Genomic DNA, 21,331 nt, shown 5'->3' on the forward strand with positions numbered 1-21,331 from the left:
CTCAAGCCAAAAACTGTTTTTTCTGTGGAGGTCTGGATAAAACTAAAGATAATAAAGCTGAGGATAAGTAATGTGACTAACGCCAGGGCCACACCGAGGCACGTCAGTGAGGGACGCACTTCTGCATGACATCACATAATAATCCTACAGTTTATTCTGCTTGCTGCTTTCACTGTTGGCTTTTCTTGGCAAGACCCACCCTATTCTGCCTCTGACTGGCTATTGCACCTCTTAATGCGTCTCTCACTCGTCTTGCCCAAAGACTGTATATATTTAGTGGATTTGCAGTAGACATTGGAGAAATAGATACAACAATGGCCAAAAGAAGGAAGAGAGCAGAGTGAGAGAGAATGACATACTGATGTCACGTGTTATTTGCAGGACATGTTCATGTTCTAATGTTTAAGCCAGATAGCCTACTGAAAGGGACCGAGACAGAGAAATGCATTAAATAGAAAAAGGAGAGAGAAAGAAAGAGAGCAACAGGCTGACTGATAATGTCATGTTATTGGAGGACATGTTCAACTGTCACAAAGTCTTCAAGAAAAAGAAAGAAAAAAACAAAGTTCTAATTTAAGCTGTTTTGTTTGTTGTTTTATTGTGTGTTTCAGTTTGTGTGACATTACCTCTTGTCCTATACCAGACTGCACACTAGGTGGCAGGGGGGAGCCACAGTAAGTACAGGTATGTGTGGGAAATGTTTTACCAAAGAAGTTCTTGTTGACATGTTGCTTTGCTTGCTTATTATAATTTTTTTGTTAAATTGCACAATACAACTCAGAGCCCTTTGCACACACACTCCTCTCATAAATCCGTCAGCTGCTCTGTTCTGTGTGTGACATCAGAGCCCCACTACAGCTATAGTGACCTTGAAGCTCCGCAGTAAAGCAGAGACATTATATCTGCAGCAACAGTGTTGATTGTCATTTCAGATCGGATCCTCCACTTAAAGTCTTCCGCTGAGGAAAATGACAATGCTGATGGTGTATGAATGGAATTTGGACTCAAGGCCATGGACACTGAATCATTCTTGCAGTTTATTTTCTATTTCTAACAAAAATCAGCCAGGGCACAGTGGACATGTACACACACATAAAAACATGCACAAAGGGTGTGCAGAGCTGATAAAACTGCACGGGAATGCTCTGTCCTCCTCTACTGCCTCTACTGTACAGTTAATGCAATTAGTGTAATTAGAAGGGTCCCCAGGGCGCGGGGGCGGAGGAGGTGGAGGGTCAATGGCATAGGAGGGGGAGAAAGGACGGGACGGGCCTTTCCTCAGGAAAACATATCACCTTCCACCACAATAGAGCAAGTCAGGAAACCACAGGCAGCCACATTGCTCTCTTGAGTCACCGAGTACTTTCGGACACGCTCTTACACTCTTCAGTCACACACACACATGCAAACACTCCACAGCCTGGCAGCCTGCACAGCCAGCACAGTCCAGGATGACATTGTACTGAAACACTGCAAGGCAATCTCATCTGGTAAGTCTCATCCTCTGCATTTACAGACAGCGTTTAGAGTTTGGATTCTGATGGTTTAATTTTCATTTGGGTCCATGGAGAGAACTGTTGTATTCATTTGTGCTTATAGTTACCCATCTGATTAATGTCTTAATGATTCTCTGTACGTTATGTGTCACATTTGTCTGTTTTACTCATACACGGATTGGTGCCTAGACATTTGTTGTGTTCTTGAAATGGGTTTGACACAGTTATTGCCATTGATAAAATTATGAGAACATGTTGTTTGTGTTGTGCAGTGACTTATCTTTTAACTAAGGAAACAATTTTCATGTTGTTCCTGTCATGTTATAATGAGCAAAGACATTTTAGGGAGATTTTCACCATCCTGGTCTGACTTTAGTTCAAGAGATTATTTTTGATTACGATTTTGATTTATTTAAACTTAATAAAGGCTGAATAGTTTAAAGTATTCTATCATGACAAAGAGCCCATAATGATGTATGCTCTCTTATATCACCTTTTGTTCTCTCAAGAAAATGTTTTGCTATAAAACGGCCGTAAACTCCTTTACAGCCACTGAGTGTTATCCTGTTCTCCACTCTGCTGAGACATCTGATACACAGTATGAACAGGAGTTATCGAGTAGGTAAAGCACAACACATAATGTTTGAAGTTGTGTTTACATACAGAAAAAAATTATAAAAATTACACATGCATGCCACAAAGGTATAAAAGTTGAGAAAACTATGGAGAGCATAGTAGAGTGAGAATTGGGTTCTCATGGTCATGGAAAACCTGGGGTCACAGAAATTCCCAATCCTATTTTCCAGGCCAGGAAAAGTCAGGGAATTAGTAAAAATCATTGAATGTTTTGGAAAAGTCATGGAATTTTGTTTTGAAAATTGTTACAGTAATCTTCCCTGGATAACCTTCCATATAATGTAACAAAAAGGCAAATTTATTTTCTTTAGCTGTCGACATAAAGTTGCTCTAATATGTTTCAATGTGGGATGTTTACCATCACGTATGTTTCTTTACTTTCTTCCTGTGTTCCCTCTCTCCCTTCATGTATGCCAGCTAGCTGAAATTATATTCAAATAGAGTTTGAATCTGTTTGAAAAATGTCGGGCAAGAAAATGTGTCTTTTATTATTGGTTCTTGAAAAGTCATGGAAAAGTTTTTAAATTTTGTCCATGAAAATGTGTGAGAACCCTGGAGAATATGCTTTCTTTCCCCTTACACAGCACCAAGTAATTTAGGATGTCCAGCTGATGCTGATGTCCAGTTTTGGAGAGTTTGCTCTCACCGCTGCTATATAATTCAAAACACCAAATGATGCAAATAAGATTTATGTGGACATTGACTACACAGTTAGAGGTTTGAGGTGAATGTGTACTGATGATTACAATTATTTTACTTTTCTCTCTTCTATTTGTAATGGATATATTTCACCCTCTCCATATAGTGACTAAATTCAAATGAAGATTCAAATGCCAAGACAGTCATTGTCATTGTCATGTTTTCTATATACAGTCCAGCTTGTTGCCACAGAGTCATTATTTTGAATGCAATGTCCCAGCCAAAACACAGCCAGTCATCCCCACTATGGACACTGGAGCTGCTCAGTGGGTAGCAGCAGAGGACTGTGGTTGTATTAGGAAGCTTCCAGGTGTGCATGTGTAACTACAGTTCTGGGAGAATGACATGGAACATGGAGGTAGATTGTACAAATTCAGGAGCAGGAAGGTGGCCATTAGTTGAGAGTATCTGATAAAATTAATATTTTTTCACTTTCAAAATGAACCCAGATGTGCTACACCCTATAAAGCAAATATGTACATTTAGAGTGCATTTACTCTGATTTTTTTTAAAGTTTACATTTTTGATCTGATTATTTTAAAAAAGATTTATTGGGGCTACACACACACTATGGAACTGAGGGCTGACATACTAACAATGTGCTTGTAGCTTGCTAAAAACACTAGATATCAGCATGTCAAATTATCATTTTATATGTCTATAAGACAGGAAAAGTGTCCTCTTCTCCTTACCTTGCTAATCTTGGAGAAATGATCTCACTGAATGACCAGAAGTTACATTCTTCTCAACTATGTGATCAAATCACCAGGTAAGATCATCAGTTATCCCAACAAAGATCAAAACCAGGTATTACATAGTGTATTTAGCTTTGCCTTTACAGTTCCTGGCCAAATTAGTAAAAATACTTGCTGCACAGGGCACACTGAGTGTCAGGATCCCACAGTTAAATTCCCTCCTTCCTCATAACTTAAAAGCTCAAGTTTTTGGTTCAGCAGCTTGTAAAAACTTAGTTAAGGATTCTTTACTATGTTTGCATTGAATCCCACCACAAAACAGCTTTTTGGCTTTTTTTTGTTGTTTGCTAGCTGAAGTAAATAACTAAGAGGCGCCTTCACACATTACAAAGTCAGTGGAAAGCTATGAATTGTTTCCCCCCCTCTGGTGCACTCTGTCTCTATGATAATCATGCAGTAAAAATCTGATCTCATGCAGCCCTACACCGAATTGAGGTACATCATGGAACCCGAAAGGGCATCCCCCTCTCTCCATTTTTGATTGCAATTATGCCGGAGTCATTAGAAATAACTGTTCAACAGAATTAAGTCAAAAGACGAGGGTGGTTTCAGCCTGCCACACTTTGAGGCTTACCACTGGGCAGCTCACTTAAACATTACATCATGGTGGAAAAAGGAACCAGCCAATTACCATTCTAGTTTTATCATTAGGAATACTCTTAAAGAAGGAAGCAAACCAAATTACACATACAACTACCAAATTCTTATATTGATAGTCTGATATGGTAGAATCATGCATTCATCCCTGGCTTAAATGATTTAGTTCAGAATCTTAAGGGTATCACAGACATGGTCGCTGGATGGCATCAGTTTGAAATGCTGCTGATGCAGCATGCATGCATGCATCGCTTGAGAGCTTGACAGAATTTTTTATGTTAACTCAACAATTTTTGAGTTTTGAGTTAATTTGACTAAAATGTATAAAGATGATTTTGCCTAATTAGTTTAAGGCCATAAACAACTCTATCATTGTACACTTATGTGGCATGTTGGGGGCTAAATGGGTGGAGTTTCCCAGCACACAAAAGAAATGTGTTTAAGGCCATAAGCTGAAGTAAAATGTGTTTTAATGTGTTCTAAATCACTCTTGTCACCCATTACACAGTGATTAATGTTCACGTATTTCACAATGGCTCTAACAGATTACAGTTAATGTTGTGGTAAAAGACATGAGTTACGTTGTATACACAGTTAGTGACCTTCTACCTGAGTGGATATTAGAGTGTCTAACAGAAAGTTGTGCTGAGGTGAAATAAAGAGCAATTCTTGGTTCAGAGATCACCACTTTGCCTTGTTCTTGCAATGAAGAAAGCTAAGTTTGCTAAAATATAATTCTGTAGTTCAGTGACATTTAAAAAAAAATTAGGTGCCCTTTGTTTTTATGATCATATGAATCTCAATTAGATGCTCAACCAACAACAACAAAGACTTATGTTAAACTGACATGAAATTCCTGTCAGGGTCTTGTGACCCATTTCTTTTGTGTCTGGTGTTCTCAAAGATTTTATGTTACTGTATTGTATAAACTAAAAGTTTGGAGTGCAAACTGTTTTTTTTTTTTGTTTGTTTTTTTAAATACATTAAGCTGAGTGAGTGAATTGGGGTTTACAGTGTGCCTTAATGGGCACTTTCTGTCAATTGAGCAGCTGCAGAGAGCAATATAATATCCCAGCCTCAAATTGTTTCAGGTACTTGCAAATCTGAGGTCATGTAGGGAAGAAAACATCCTATTTTGTGTAAAAATGTTCCCAAGAGTATCAGCAACTTTGATTTGCATAGTAGGGGCATTGCATTTTTGTAGAATTGGGAGACTAAGTTGGACGAAGAGACAGAGAGACTTGGGAGAAAAGTCTTAAAAGTGAGCATAAATGTTCAATTAACTCTGGACACAATGTGAAAGTTAGAACAATGCATCGATTGTGTTACTCCAAAGACAAATTACACAAGATTTTTTTCTCCCTTGTTTACTTATCAGAAGAGTGTTTTTGAATGTTTCTCTAAAGCCTTTGAGAAGAACTGGGAACCTAACCCACTAGTAGCTGTCCTTGGTGCCATAAAATTGTTACCTGTGGCACCCAAGCATGAAACTCAGGCCATGTCTTTTGATCTGGTTGTGACAAGGAAACTCATTCTGCTGTATGTGGAAGTCAGAGTGCACACCAGCATATGGTATGTGAATATAAGAGTTGATAAATGTATGGTACTTAGAAAGGTTAAGATTCCCTAATAAGAATAAGACTCCAGCGATTCAAAACCAGTGGGCTGTGGCTAATTATTATTATGATAATAATAATTATTATTATTTTATATCTAAATGTTTATAATGTGTTTTGCCACTGTTAGCAAGCTAATGCTCCCTCAGATAGAGTGACACAAAAATAGATCAGTTCTTGAAGCAAAAAAGTGATCTGGGACTGGGAGACATCCCTGGCCCAGTAAAAAGAGAAAATGTGACCCTGAATACATTAACTTTTGATTCATAGTGGCAGGCAGTGATGGCAAAATTGGTGGTAAAATTTTAAAACCATTGAGGCTCCACAAACACAAAGCAGACGGGATGTGTTGGGAAGCCAAAAGAATATTTCCGAAGGAGAAGGGATGGGCTTTAGGTACAACAGAAAGTCTTCACATCATTAACAGTACCTCAAAGGTAGTGGATTGTAGTGGACTGAACAGTATACCCTATATTCCTATGTTACTACTAACATAATATATATATATATATGTATATATGTGTATATATATGTGTGTGTGTGTGTGTGTGTGTGTGTGTGTGTGTGTGTGTGTGTGTGTATACATATACATATTATGTTACTAATAATGTTGAAGTCCTAGGATTTTTGTTTTTTCTCCATGTTTGTGAGTTAGTTGCTCAAGTCACGTACTGAGTGTTTGACTTTTAGTGAAAATCTTGAAATAAAGGTAAAAGAAATATATCTTTTGGCATCTTAGTGATTGCAAAAGATTCATTGGTTTAAGTTGTTAATTATTTAACCAGTAAGTCTCTTGAGATACATTATCTCCTAAAAAGAAGAGCAACATGGCCATGTTGCATTTCATTTGAGAAGGGCGATGGCAAAAAATATTTAATTTTATGTTTGTGTTACATTCTAGCTGTCTTTTTTTGACTAAACAACAGAAGTTCTCAAAAAGAATCCTTAGGTTTAGCTAAATAGGAAAATAAGTTTATGATTTTTAAAAGGTTTTCTAAATTCCCCAAATTAACAGGAGAAAGAACAAAATTATCATTATTTATGAATGATATTTGCATAATGTAGTTGAGCATCTTTAAATGCAGCAGTATTTTGAAAACATATTTCCTATTTGCTAAGTGAAGCACATTGCATAACCAGCCTGTGAGCGGATGTTTTTGCTTCAAGTTATATAAACTGTCTGATGGCTGATACACCACCAGAAAAGGTTTTCCACATTTCATAGGTTCAGCTTCCCTTGTACTGAGAGGATGGAGTCATGTCTTTTGTACAGGGATTTAACAGGTATTTTGCAAGATATCCTGGCTGTTTATTCTCTGTAATATCAATGTCACCATACAGTGTCTTAGTAAATGTAAAAAAAGATTATTCATTCTGAAATTGTATTTGATAATCAGATACCATTATAGTTAAACTTTATATAGCTGAACATTATGACTAAATCTGATCTTGTTCTTGTTCTGCAGTTTGGTAAAATCTCAAGTGCAACCATGCCCATTCTGAAGAAGCTCCCGGGAAGGTCCAAGAGCTGCCACGAGTTCCCCAGAGTGAATGGTGAACTGATCCTGCCCCGGCTGGACTTGGACCTCAGGGACTTGAATGATCTCAATGATCTGAAGGAGCTGAACGACCTGAAAGATCTGAACAAGAACTTAAACCCCTTTGAGGATGTGGACCTGTATGAGGATGAGAGGAATGGAGGGGACATGGGCCTCATCATGGGGGAGGTCAGGGGTAACTTCCAGTTCAGGTCCTCCCGTGATGGAGAAGAGGAGGAAAATGAGGTGAATGCCGAGAGGCATGGGGCAGGTAATCCTAAAGGGAAGCCCCTCAGGGGGACACTGGAGCGGATCTGTGGAGTGTCGCCTCTCAAAACCCTTGGAAAACTGGGGAAGGGGCTCCGCATATCGGGACGCAATGTGTGGGGGAACAACTCTCCCCACTACAGCCCTGGAAACTCAAACAGTCTCCCACCAGAGAGGGAAAAAAGGAAAGGACTACGCAGGAGCTCTGAAGGAATTATGACCCTGCTCCGGTGAGGAAGGGTGGGGAGGAGGAAGAATTAAAACCTTAGATTTGATCTGTTGTTGCTACATTGCAAATAATTTGGATTTCTGATATAAAGAATAAGTTGTGTATGACATTCATGTGAAATGTACAGAAAGAGTGAACATCTTAAGAAGTATATCTTTGATTAAGATATTATTACTAAACCCAAAGACTTACATGATTTTTTTCAGAGTAAAATATAAAAAATAAAATATTTTTTTACATGGTGGTGCAAGAAAGTCTTTCACAAGAGCTTTTCTACAGTCCATCATCTGATTAACTAGAATGAAATGGTGGAAAAGGCTTGTAATAAAATTAATTTTGCCCACTTATAAAAGCACATTTTCAGGATTCAACAGCCAAAGATTATGTAAAACAATGAACAACAACACCCCATAACATCAACAGAAATCAGTTGTAATCAAAAGAACCCTCACAAAAATGCCAAACAATTCAGTAATGTAACTATCACAAAAAAACTGTTCTACTAATAAGAAAGTGAAGACCTGTTTGAACAGCAATGCAATAGTAGAGTTCTAATAGTGAGATGATTTAGCTTCTGAGATGGAAAATCCCTTGCTACTGTTGGTGGTCGGTGATAGAATAGCATATGTGCTTATTTCCTGAGGAGTTATGTAATATGCTATAGCAACTTGTTGATCTACGGAACCTCTTTTGTTTTTCAGTGACATGTTGAGTACTTGGTGTGTTTACTCAGTAGGACTATTTTTAACTGAGGCAGTCATGCTTACAGTTTAACAGATGTTTGGATATGTGGCATTCCAAACATTGCTGCTACTCAGCCACACTGTCGAGTAGACCTCAAATTTGATGACATTCTTACTCATACACACCTGTATATGCATATAGTACAGTCTGACAGTGTATCTTATTTTGGGCAGCAGTCATTCACGTTCTTCGTTGCTGCTGTGGATACTGTGCAGCTTTACAGGTCGACGTAAGGAGGAGCGCAGAGAAAGCTTGCCCTGCGGAAACCTGAGCACAGACAGCGAGGCGGAGGCTTCCAGGCGGCCCTCCTTCCTCAGGATGGTCAGTCTGGGCAAGCTGAAGAGGGAGTCCATGTCAGACAAGGCGTCCCAAGAGGCTGAGGAGGAAACAGAGGAGGAGGAGCCGGTGGTCAAAACCAGAGAGCCCCTCTCAGGTAAAAATCCAGGAAACATCACGTATAAAAGGTCCATGTTCTGATCAAAAAACATCAAGTGACAAAGAAGGATTTGTCTTTTGTAAGGACTTTCCCTTATGTTAGAGAACTTTGCTCTTTCCTGGTCAAGCTTCAGCCGTACTTCCTCCCAATCCTAGACAACTCTCTGATGAGGCTGAACAGTCCCCAGATCCCTGAGTCATTGGGTTCAATCACCAATAGACTGTGAAATCAGGAAATGACCACACTTCCCTCTACCCCAGGTTCCTCTAGATAGAAGTTTAACCACGCTACTGTTCACAGACTCCACAGGGAACCTTGCTAGGAATAGAAGAGTGTGCAGAATGAGCAACAAATAACCCAGTTTGTCAGTGAGGCACACACACAACTCCTTAATAACCATTAAACGGATCCCGCCTTTTGTTGGTGAACCTGTTTTGTGATTCTTGTAAATAAACACAGCTGCCCTTTCCTATTCTTGCTCTCCACAGTATTGGAGATCCTACAGTTGGTCAACCACAGGGACCTTCTCCTGGCTGACACACACATTCAGGAGCTGGAGAGAGAATGTGAGCTGCTGTCTCTCCTTCCGCCCACATCTACTTCCACCCTTACTCCTCCCATTTATCCCAGCACCCCTCTTGGCATGATCCCCTTATCAACCTCATCCTTAGATGAGTCCCTCAGCTCCAATGCAACACTGGACTCGAGCAGACGGAAGGCAAAGGACGTGGAGCTCCTGTACGAGGCCCTGCAAAAGGAGATGTGGGACGTAGTCCGGGAGTCTCTTCGCCAGCCCAGCGCTGGTCCCAACCTTGGGCTGGTGGTGCTGGTGATCCAACAGGAGGAGCATGCTGATGCTGCCTGGGTTCTGAGAGAGGAGACAAAACCAGAACAAGAGGGCCCCCAGATTCACCCCAGCCAGCGTCCCCGGCGACTAAAGATGAAGTGGAGGCAGGCTGTGATGGAGGCTGCGGACTGGAGCCTGCCACATCAGGTAGACACCCAGGCAGGCCAGCTGGCCTCATACCTTGAACGCCTGAGGAGTCGGATGGTGGATGACCTGGATGCAGCGAAGAGGAATGCTGTATCCATTTACCCAGAGGAGTTTGCTGCCTTCCAGGTATATTTGGAAAGTTACCATCGAGCTGTGGCCAAACGTCTGCGGATCATCACCAGCGGCCCGCTGCAGATTACAGATGTCTACTCCTTACTGGACTGGTTCTACAACATCTACAACAGGTACGGTATCTTACTAGACAGGGATTTCATGTCATAAAGACATATCAATCTTGTTGTACAAACATGGAAACTGGACTGGTTTGGTAAGGATTTGTAATTTTTAATCAGGGATGTTCTTGGAACCATTTGCACAACCACACCTATAAACTATGCTCCACTGGAGCCCATTCTGCCCCAAGACACAGTGGAGAGGCTGGAACAAGACTGCATCAGTATTGTTAGGGTAAGAAATGTCCTTTTGGCACAGCTGCTCTTTAGAAAATCTGAAATGTAGACTCATTTTAATTTTATGCTGTGAATTTCAGGAGAAGGTGACAGTCGAGCTGATTCAGGTTCTGGATGAAGAAGAGAGGCGATGGGCTCAGACTCTGCACATAGAGGAGTATCAGTCTCACCTAGCACGCTCAGTCATCCAGGTACACTGTCACACACAGTCCTGCATGGGTCCAGTTTTGAAAACCCGCAAGCCCCCATACCCATAAAGCTCAGTACCAGTATTGATCTGTTACCCGTCATTATGTCTAACCCAACCTGCACCCATGATGAAACAGCACACAGGCTACAGTCACTCACATTAAGCTGGGCTCTCTGTTCTTGAATTACAAATCCAGTGGAGGAGGCATCTTTTTCACTGGCTGCACTCTACGCAGCCGTACAACATTATGTGTTATCACCGCCAGGTTAGGAGACATTTTAGTACACCACCATAAAACCTCAAAAGGACTCTCCTTGGGTGTCTTGAACTCGATGTAGGCTGCCACCTCATCCTCGGGCTGTAAAGTTTCATAACTGGAGGAATGTGATGATGGTTTCCATTTGCTTCAGTGACTTTCAAAATAAGAGGAAATGCAGTTTGATTATAGTGATTTAGATTTAGAGAATATTACACATATACTGCACATCTTTTTCACTTGTTTTATTCTGAAGAATTTTTCTCCCGTGCAACCTTTCCGCGCATAATTCATTCATACTTGTGCCCGTACCTGTGAATTTATATGTTTATATATATATATATATATATATATATATATGTATATATATCTATATATATGTATATAGATATATATATAGATATATATGTATATATTTGATACAGCTGTCTTATCGCATGTCTTTCACAATGCCAGAGGCTGAAGGTGGACTTGGACAGATCTACATCTGTGAACCAGTTTCTGGGGGCAAGAGTGGCTCGTTGTAGTCTTACTGGACTGGCTGACTTTCTCTACAGGTGACTATATGCTGTCAGGGAAAGTTTGCAAAAAACAGTGGGGTTTTAACCAGAATTGTAAAAAATTGCACTCAAAATTATAATTTATAAATAAATTATGTTATTGCAGGTAGCAAAAACAAAATACACTTGTGCTGGTATATTTATGTAGATCTTAAATTAAATAGGTTTTATATACAGATATTTCTTTGGCATGCCCCAGTACTTTTTCAATTACAGGACAGGATTGTTCATTTATAAATTGTATCAGCATTTGGCAGGCTTTTATAAATCTTAAAATTTAAAATTTGTCCAGTTTCCAGAGGAAGGCGGAGATGTTTCATGAGACTCAGGCAGAATTTGGAGACCGAGGGGACGGATATGTTTCTAGGACCATAGCTCTGGTCAACTGCTGCCCTCCTCTCAGGTAAACAAACCATTCATTATTCAAAATGTGCATTTTTTTGCAGTAATTTGCTTGAAGTTCAGCTTCATCTCCTCTGTGTCCTGTAGGTCTTTAGTGGAGCGCTGCAGGCAGTGTGACCCACAGGGCAGCGAGGAGTCTGCACAGAGAGCCAACTCCTCCCTGGACAGAATCATCAACCAGTCAGTAAGGGTGCTGACTGACAGACTGTTTGAGCACATCAGGGTGAGAACCTCAAGAAGCAAGTTTCATCAGTCTCTTAAAGGAGACTCCCACCATGACCAGGACATATGACTAGTACATATAGGCCACCAACATGGAGATGGCTGAGCCGGCGGCTAGCAGCTAACATTGTTAATTGTGCGAACAGTGCTAACAGCAGAAACAGGGCTGACAGAGCTTATGGTGTTTACCAAGGGGAGCCAGAGGGTGGGCACTATGCCCCTGTTACACATTCTCACTCTGACCTCATCACATATTGAAGTTTGGTCATGGACTTTCCATGTTGAGATACAATGTGCAAGGTACCCTGGGTGTGTTGGTTGGTGAAGTTCTGGATTGCTCTGTCAACTTCAGCCTGTTACATGATTGTCTGTTTTCAAAATACACTTCTGTTTACACAGGAAATGTACAGCTTGCATACAGTCTCTTTCAAAACACACTATGTTGGTACAATACTGCAAATTGACTTTTTTTTTTTCTTTCAACGATAAACGCACATGGTTATGTTTAGCCAATACGATACAATGTGGTTGGGTTTAGGCAACACAAGCACGTAGTTTGGTTTGAGAAAATAGATCAGGGTTTGGCTTTACAGTTTTGCAGAAAGTGAACATGGGCATCCTGGGTCAAAGTTGGTGGTTGTTGTACACATCCACCATCCCTTTCACCCATCCTAATCATACTTACACCCCCTTAACTTTCGTTGTTGTCCTGCCACGAATCACGCTGACGTGAAAAGATGGCTTTTTTTTGTCAATATCTGACTCCAAAAGTCACTGACCAAGCAATGGTATTCGATGACTTCGGATTGAGACCAGGTTGGCTCCCACGACTACACTGTGGGTTGGAATGGTGTTTTCAGTAGTAATCGCTGTATGAGCACAGTACAGAGTGGCAGTAATGAGCTAGCCAGTGGGATACACATCTGCACGCACTGCTGGATCATTTAAAGGCCCTGACACACCAAGCTGATAGTCAGCAGCCCATCGGTGAATGAAACCATGCACAAGAAGAGAAACAGACATGAGAAAAGAAAACAAAAAGCTAAAGTCAAGAGGAAGTGAGACCAAAACAAACTTGTTACATAAATAACTTTATTTTTCTTTAGCCATTGAGTTCTTTAGCAGAAACGTTTCCTGATGGTGCTCTGTTCTTTCAGCATTGGATTGTGTTGTTAATGTGCTAACTGGCTAACCAGAGACAAACTTCCTTTTTTGACAAACAGACTAACACTGTCTGTTGGTGTGGAGAGTTATTTCCTCTCACGCAGGTGCAGACCGTACATGATGGTTGGTCGTCAGCTGTAGTCTTTGCGGTGTGTTCATGTGCAACTAAATATGGTGACGTCAGGCGACGCAGCAGCGGGCCCTTGTCATCACTAGTTCTCTAAAGTCAGTTTGGTGTCTCTGGGCCTCAAAACAAAGAATGGAGAAGCTCATTTACAACAAAGAGGAAGTGTGACATCATTCTCTGCTCAGGACGTCATTACATTACTCCGCTATATCTCTACATAGCAAATAGTTGACTGCCGCAATATTAATGCTCACAATATCATATAGAGCTCCTTTAAATGTACTCAACAGATAGTGATCTGTGTATATCTCAGTTTCACATTCATGGAGTTAGTCTGCTGTTTAATGATGAAAAATGTATTCATATCCTTTTACAAAGTAAAAGCAGCAATCCCACAAGATATTCCATTTCCAGTAAAGGATTTAGGAGTTCAGTCACTGAAGGCACTAAAAAGAATCCTCAGTTCAAAATTACACTTAAGTACAAGTAAAGACATATTATCAGTTAAATTAGCTTTAGTTTAAGTACACATCATGCAGCCTAATGACCCCCGGCAGCATTTGAATGTTACATTTCATTATTCAGTCAGTGTTCCCGATGCATAATCATGTAAGCAGTATTTTATTGTGGTAGATTGTGGTCGAGCTAACTCTTTTATACAGTGTATTTTAATAAATCCTATAACTGCAGCCATCAGATACATGTAGTGCAGTAAAATGCACAATATCTGAAATGTAGTGGAGTAGAACTACTAAGTATTAAAAAACTGAAACACTCAAGGAAAGTACAATGTACTTTGTTTGTGTACTCAGAATCAGAACTTGGTGTGTTGTTGTTTCAGCCTTTCTTTGACAAACTGATAAAGAGAAAATGGCTTAACAACACAGAGGCTTTTGAGGCCATTGAAGTCAGCATTAAACAACACTTCAAGAAGTTCAGGAGGATGGACTCTCCGCCTTATCAGGTAACACTTGTTTAATCACACACAGATGGTGTTTTACATGTTTAAGTAGTCTGCAGCATTTGCTTGAAGGTTAATGGAATCAGTCAGTGATTCATGTTTTAAATGACTGACAGACCCTGGTTGGAGAGGTGCACCGGCGGGTCCTGGTGGAGTATGTCCGAGCCATCATGCGGGGACGAGTCATCTGCACTTCCTCCAAGATGAGAAAGAGGATGGCTTTCCGCCTGCAAGATGAGGCCAAACAGCTAAAAGGACTCTTTAAGGATCTGGTGAGTCTGTACTTTACACAAAACATTCTATTTTTAATTGAATCAGGCGATGTCAGCAAAGTCTGACACATGCTTTGAAAAATATTAACAATTACAGAATGGGAAGTTAGGTTCCTATCAATTTAAAAGATCAATTTGAGTGTGTGACAGAGAAAGACAGAGCAGAAGGACTCACAGATCCAAAAAGATTTGTCAGATCAGGTACCCATAACCTGAAGCTCCAAAAACAGATAGCAGTAATCTGTTGATCAGTGTTCCAAAACCACAAGTTCCATAAATATTTTCTCCATGAAAGGGTAATATAGAATCCAGATCACAAAGGTGACTTGCAAGATTTCAAGTAAATAGAGTGGTATAGAATAAATGATAATGCATAATTATAGATTAAACTACCCAGCAATATGAAATGCATTTAAAATGAGCTCCACCTTTACCAGCTGCAACATTAAAGTGATTGTTGGTGCACTTTCTCTCTTGCATGCCATCACAGCTTGCATTGAGACGAAGGACCCAAAACTTTTGTTTTTGATCAACAATATCATATTATTTTTTAAGACTATAATGCATAAATGAAATTACACATTATTAAATCCTGGGCTAATCATAAGACATCTGAAGCCTCAGACGCCCAGACCTAACAACACCACTGGTTAGGACCTCTAGCAGAATGAAATCCAGTGTATGTAAAACAGAGCTAATAGTTGCTTTTCAGGAGACCCTGAGCATTATATATAATTCCAAAATGCTGATTCTTAAAAATACTGAGCAGAGCTGGCGAGGGGGAATGCAGAGTCTGATGGCTGTGAATGGAGCCTGACCCTCAAACTTCCTAGGTCAGTTATAACTCAGACAGTGTTGATACAGGAGTGAGCTCTAAAAAATGGCTGCCGTCAGTGAGATGGAGATGGATGGACCGGGCTTACGTTAGCACTTGCCAGAGGGGGGAAGAGGGTGTAAAACAACTAGGCCTGACAGCGTGGCATTTGCCCCTTTTCTGTGCGCGAGTTCAAACAAGTGTCCGTCACCTCGGCTGACAACAGGAAGCTGCTGTGTTCAGAAGGAACTTCCTGTTCCTGTCAGCTGGCTGGCTTTGATGTGGCTCTGGGATGGCCTTGATGGCCTTTTTCGCTGAGGAGCGGGATGAAGTGTCTGTGGAAATTGGGAACTTGGGGTGGGGGGTGGGGAGGTTAATGGCTGTCTAAAAACGACATAGTTATTTTTAGTGAATGCCAAGCCAAAGAATTCTGCTTTCTTTTTTACTGAGTGTCTGAAGGAAAAACATGACCTAGAAAAACTGCAGTGGAGTTTTGTTCATCATTTAGGTATTTATCTGTTTTCTCAGAATTGTTCACAGCTGGTCATGCCTCATCAAATAAACACGTTTAATCAATAAATCAGACATTTGGATGAACAGAATAACAATTGCACTGCACTTTACTTATAGTTGAACAAGTTTCAAAAGATTCTAATATAATGATGAATGTAACATTTTGTTATGGTGAGGAATACTTCTTGTTGTACACTAATGAAACTCTTGCTACGTTCTTTGTCTTCTCTCTGCTTCAGGAATCAAGTTCATCCTGGTTAGACAGCATCATCTGCCACCTAGCTGACATCATTCTCCTGGAGGACACCCCCTCCATCCAGATGGAAGTCGCAGTTCTGGTGAAAGAGTTTCCAGATATACGGTGAGGGCTTTAACAAACGGACAGGGTTGGAACATGTCTATTGCAACCAGGAAGCATCTATAAAAACAGATATTCTCTCTACTGTACCCCCAAAGGTCCTATATTCTTTTATGCTTATTGCTACACATTCATAGTGCTATTTTTGGCACTTAGCCAAAGCAAGGAAAAAGTAAGACTGTCTGTTTTTTTGTTTTTTTTGGTCACAATGGATCAAAACAAGGAAAAGGAGCACGGAAACATATCTACATTAACTTTGCTATTTTTGGAGAGGAGAGCGGGCCTGTTTTGAGAATGGATGAGGCTGAGAGGCCTCGAGGGGATGGGGGGGCCCCAGCCGCCGAGGCTGTTTGTGCACAGATTAAGGCTCAGGTGACGGTTGGCAACCCACCACCGTGTGTGACGCATAACCCTCTGCAGAGCAGACAGGAAGCTGCTGCCGAGTACTTCCTGATCCTGCCACCATGCAGGAGACAGACTGGTGCCACACTTGGAATCAAAGAGAGAGGTGTGGAAGAGGAGAGCAAAACATAGTAGTTCAGACCTAGAGACATGCTAACTCACTGCTTGACTCACCTCTTTTGTTTACTGTATGGCATCCCCAGCTAGTATTTTAGGAGATCAAAGGGCTTTCTCTATGCTTCATTTAGAGTCCATTCATGCACAGGTTACAGTGCCTACATGTGGGCATACAGGTCAATCCTGAAAACACAAGCTTTTCCTTCTTATTCAAAGTGCTGGTAAAAAGCAAACTGTTGACTCTTCAAAACAAAACAATGTACAAATGCTATGTAGATAAGAAGAAGAAAACGTTAGAAAATATTTAGAAGTTTGGGTCCCAACAGTGTGGCCAAATTGGCTACTTTCTTGTTAGATTTAACAACTTTTCAGACCCTCATAGCCACTCTTATTCTAAAAAGCAACTAGTGACTAATTTAGCAGCTTATTCAAACCATCAGGGAAAAAGCAAGAAATGTATTCAAATAAATTACATTCCATTTCATTCCTATGCATGTTGTGTAGAATTATCACAGTCCACTGCTCCTCTGCTGAGACTCTCCCCCTCTAAATATAGCATATACTTGAACCAGTGTTGATTTTTTTTAGGTGCTCCTATTTTATGTGGATAAAATACATTTTGCTGCTGCCCCCATCCAGAGTCACCAGACTCCTTTCACAAAAACACTCATTTTACCTCCTAGCTCTCATGCCATTAAAATTTTTTACTTTTAAAATGCTTCCATTTTTGTATAATAAAGAACATTTCGTCCTTCTACCATTCCTTCCCTCCTTGTGACATTATAAACATGCAAATGAGCGCATGTCATCTGGCAACTTTAAGTGACTTCTGAAGCTAGTGCTAGTAATGACTTACCAACCAAAAAGTAGAAAGAAATATAAAAGTTTTATGAAACGGACCTTTTTAGAAAGTGGCATGAAATGTTTTCCCAGAAAGAGACGCTATGACTCAGAGAGACATGACTGTTACTCAAAGTCATGACAGCCTTTGACGGCACCAAACAGACCCAATTTCCATTAACACCCGTCTACCCTTCTTCCTCCCTGCATCCTTCCTCCCTACAGGAAGAAGCACGTCTCCACCCTGCTGAATATAAGAGGGATGATGCGGCAGGCTGAGCGCCAAGAGATCCTCAACATCGTAAAAGACTTTGAATGTAGCAATGGCCTCATGTGCAGGGACCATGCCCTCTTTTCTGACATCCCCATCACCTCAGAGGTGCACTGCATAAGTCTGGGTCTCCTCCGCCTCGCCATGACAGTCTCCAACTGGTTCTCAGAGCACCGTCCGAGGCGAAACCGCAGGACAGGTGGCAGGAATGCAACAGCTCAACCTGCTGAGGGCCAGAATATGGAGGACATAAATAAACCTTATAGAGAAGACTAGCGGTAGGTGTTAGTGTTGGCAGAGCGGTCACAGACATACTGTGAAGCAAGTGATGAGATGTACGTGCACCTTGACCAGAAACTGATTGTACCAAATATTGTTAGCAGCCACTTAAAGAAACTTGACCTCAGGTACTGCTCGTACTGTACATGCTCACTGACATTTCTCTCCATCTGCAGATGTGCATTTTTAACGGAAATGTGAAGAAGATTGTACATCCTAATAGCTCACCATGATTTCTAGTATTTTTATATTGATCTACACATCTACAGAAATAAACAAGTGGTATCATATATTCTCAAAATGTAACTTCTTCAGTCTTAGCCTTTTATTCCCCCACATCATTGCAGAAACAACTGCTAGCAGATGCAATGCAATATGATCTAGGATGTTCTGCTGTTTAATTTGTATTTACCCAAACATATGTATACCCATTCTTTGGTATAGCATCCACATGTATGTGAGGATATAGTGTATGGAAATGGAAATGTGTTGAACTCTCACTGTGAATGAAATGGATTTGTTGCTGGAGACATAATAAAAACCCATTGAGTGGGTTGACTGAACAGACTCTGAGCAGCTCTGTCATTGTGTTCTGTGTTCAGGTTCTGTCTGCATACCATCACAGTTATGTCAATGTCAAATCTATCAAGAAATTCGTAAGAATATATTATTGTTTCATTAATTGTCTTATTCTGCCTATGTCTAATTTTAGGTGTTGTGGCCCTTAACATGGGAGTGTCAGACACTAAGGCTACAGTTATGTACAATACATGCCAAAAGGCACTGACAAACAGATGAAGGCCTGCGGGTCTGACGCAGTACTACATATACACATACCTTATATAGCGCCATTGTTTATCTTAAGGATATGGCAGTTTTGTTCAGTAAACTGAGATCCTGAAATATGGGGCTCCACAACGGCTATTATATGACGCTCTGCCACTGCACTGCAAGAGGGGTCATACACCCCGAGGCCAACGACAGGATGTTTTTCAATAAACAAAGATTTCCTGTTGTCCACTGAGGTGCCAACGGATGCTTTTATTGGAGCCAAGTTTACGTTATGTACTAGGAGGGAACTTCCCTCTGCTGTTCAGAGTGAAGTTGAAGCAGCCACGGAGCTTTTTCATGTCTGAGCTGATTGTTGGCTTCTCAAAACAAAGTCAGGCAGCCTTAGCAAAGATTATTCTGCACACTGACCTCTCCAAGTCACTGGGTCTATATTTGAATTTAAATGGCCAGCTGGTTGCATCAAAATGTAGAAATAACTGTGAAGGTCTGTTGTCAGGATGTTGGATTGTACAGCTGGGGGTTGGAAACACTGACACATTATCTAAAAATCATGACATCATAAAGTGTGGTCAGGTGTTGAGTATGTCAACATCAATACAGTAGTGAGATCACAGTGGTAACATTTGTTCACAGGTCATCCAGGGGACATGATGGGCATCAGCTGATCTTGGTGATCCAGAAAATGTATATGTTAGACTGCGGTGATGTTTTGCAACAGCTGGTAATCTGAACTTTAAACATGAATTGAAGAATTAAATTGAGGCATTTTAGTTTTATTAAATCTAAATTCCAGACACATCCAGATCATTAAAAGAAATGTAAGTGTTATGTGTATGTATATCTATATTTGTGATAAGTTTAAATTCTGCGAGTACCATTTGTATGCAGATGACACAGTTGTGTTAGCCTGGAAATCCAACCCAAATCTAGAAAAATTTAGGGTCTGGCTATGAGTAATGCAAATGGCCCAACTCGAGGGGCGGTACCAAGCATGCATTTGGAAATATCACTGCACGCAATTGGATAACACTACGACCAATCAGAACAATACATGGGGTGATGTATCCAGAGCACTACCAGCGGAGCTAACTGGTAGATTAGACTCTTGCCGTATCCGGTCGGCAAAACAGCAAAAACGTCCTTCTTGCAAAGGAAAGATTCAAGCGCCGTCTTCTGTTCCAAGTCTAACTCGTTCATTGTAGCGGCCAAAGCCGTTTCAAACAACTGATGTTCATCCATAGCCATCTTGCAATGTTTACTGACTGATTCCGGACTTTGTCGTCGCAGCGCTGTCGTCATCTGTTTAGCTCGCCTCTGGCCCGCCTATATCAGATACACCGATATGTGATTGGTGCAGCTCGGCTCCAAGGGCATGGGTAATGAGCATCATTACTGATTGCCAGAGTGAATCGCTGAGGAAATTCAAATTGTGCTCTCGTGAGAACTCTGGATTTCCAGGGTACAGTTGTGTACTCCTGTACCCCCACTGCAGATAAAGCCTTTTCATATCTGCAGACTACTTTAACACCCTGCTACATGCCCTCATGGATCTAAAACTGCTTTTAAACTCAACCAAAACTTAATTGATAACTTTCTCCCCTAGGCAAGCAAAGGTACCAACCCTCTTCAACAATACTCTTGATGGTGTCTCCATTTCATCTGTTGATGATGACAAATATTTGGGAATTTGGTTGGACAAAAGCCTCAGTTTTAAATACCATATTGACTATCTTGCAAAGAAATTAAAATTCACACTTAGCTTTCTGTATAGACTAAAGTCCTGTTTTTCCATGGCATCAAGAAAACGCTTAGTTGCTGGCCTATTTCTGTGATTGATTTTGGCAATACTATTCAGAGGTTTGCCTCAATGTCCACCTTGTCTGAGCTTAACTCCCTGTATCACTCAGCCCTGAGATATGATTAAATCTAGCTTCAGGACCCATCTTTGTACCCTATACCAACCCGGTCTCATGCAAAGATCATTGAAAACCAGCGCCTGGTCAGTGACTTTCGGCATCAGACTCCAACAAAAAAGTCGCCCTTTCATGTTGGCATGATATGCAGCCAGTCAACATTATTGTTTATAGGCATCAGGGGGAAACTGAGCAGGACAACAACTAAAGTTAAGGTGGGGGGAGTCCGAATACAGCGGGTGGGAGTTGTCGTGGATGGGTCCAGCAACCATCGTCTTTCACCCAGGAGGCCAGTGTTCACTTCCTGTGAGACTGTAAAGCCAAACCTTGTTCTTTTTTTCCTAAACCCAACCACGTGCTTTTGTTGGCTAAATGTAATCGTGTGCGTTTGTTGTTAAAAG

At 40.8% G+C, this 21,331-nt stretch overlaps 1 protein-coding gene across 1 annotated transcript; it reads left to right on the forward strand.

Annotated features, from left to right (window-relative positions):
• Positions 1 to 1,325: 1,325 nt before the first annotated feature.
• Positions 1,326 to 18,769, forward strand: exoc3l2a (exocyst complex component 3-like 2a). The gene is made up of 13 exons (XM_050035539.1): positions 1,326 to 1,490; positions 7,266 to 7,834; positions 8,793 to 9,010; positions 9,502 to 10,252; positions 10,361 to 10,475; positions 10,558 to 10,668; positions 11,380 to 11,480; positions 11,776 to 11,886; positions 11,973 to 12,108; positions 14,240 to 14,362; positions 14,476 to 14,631; positions 16,198 to 16,319; positions 17,901 to 18,769. Exons 2-13 carry the CDS (start codon positions 7,290 to 7,292, stop codon positions 18,220 to 18,222), a joined length of 2,811 nt encoding a protein of 936 aa, XP_049891496.1. The 5' UTR covers positions 1,326 to 1,490; positions 7,266 to 7,289; the 3' UTR covers positions 18,223 to 18,769.
• Positions 18,770 to 21,331: the final 2,562 nt, after the last annotated feature.

Source organism: Epinephelus moara, chromosome 3, assembly GCF_006386435.1.
Source record: "Epinephelus moara isolate mb chromosome 3, YSFRI_EMoa_1.0, whole genome shotgun sequence".
NCBI classification, from domain to species: Eukaryota; Metazoa; Chordata; class Actinopteri; order Perciformes; family Serranidae; genus Epinephelus; species Epinephelus moara.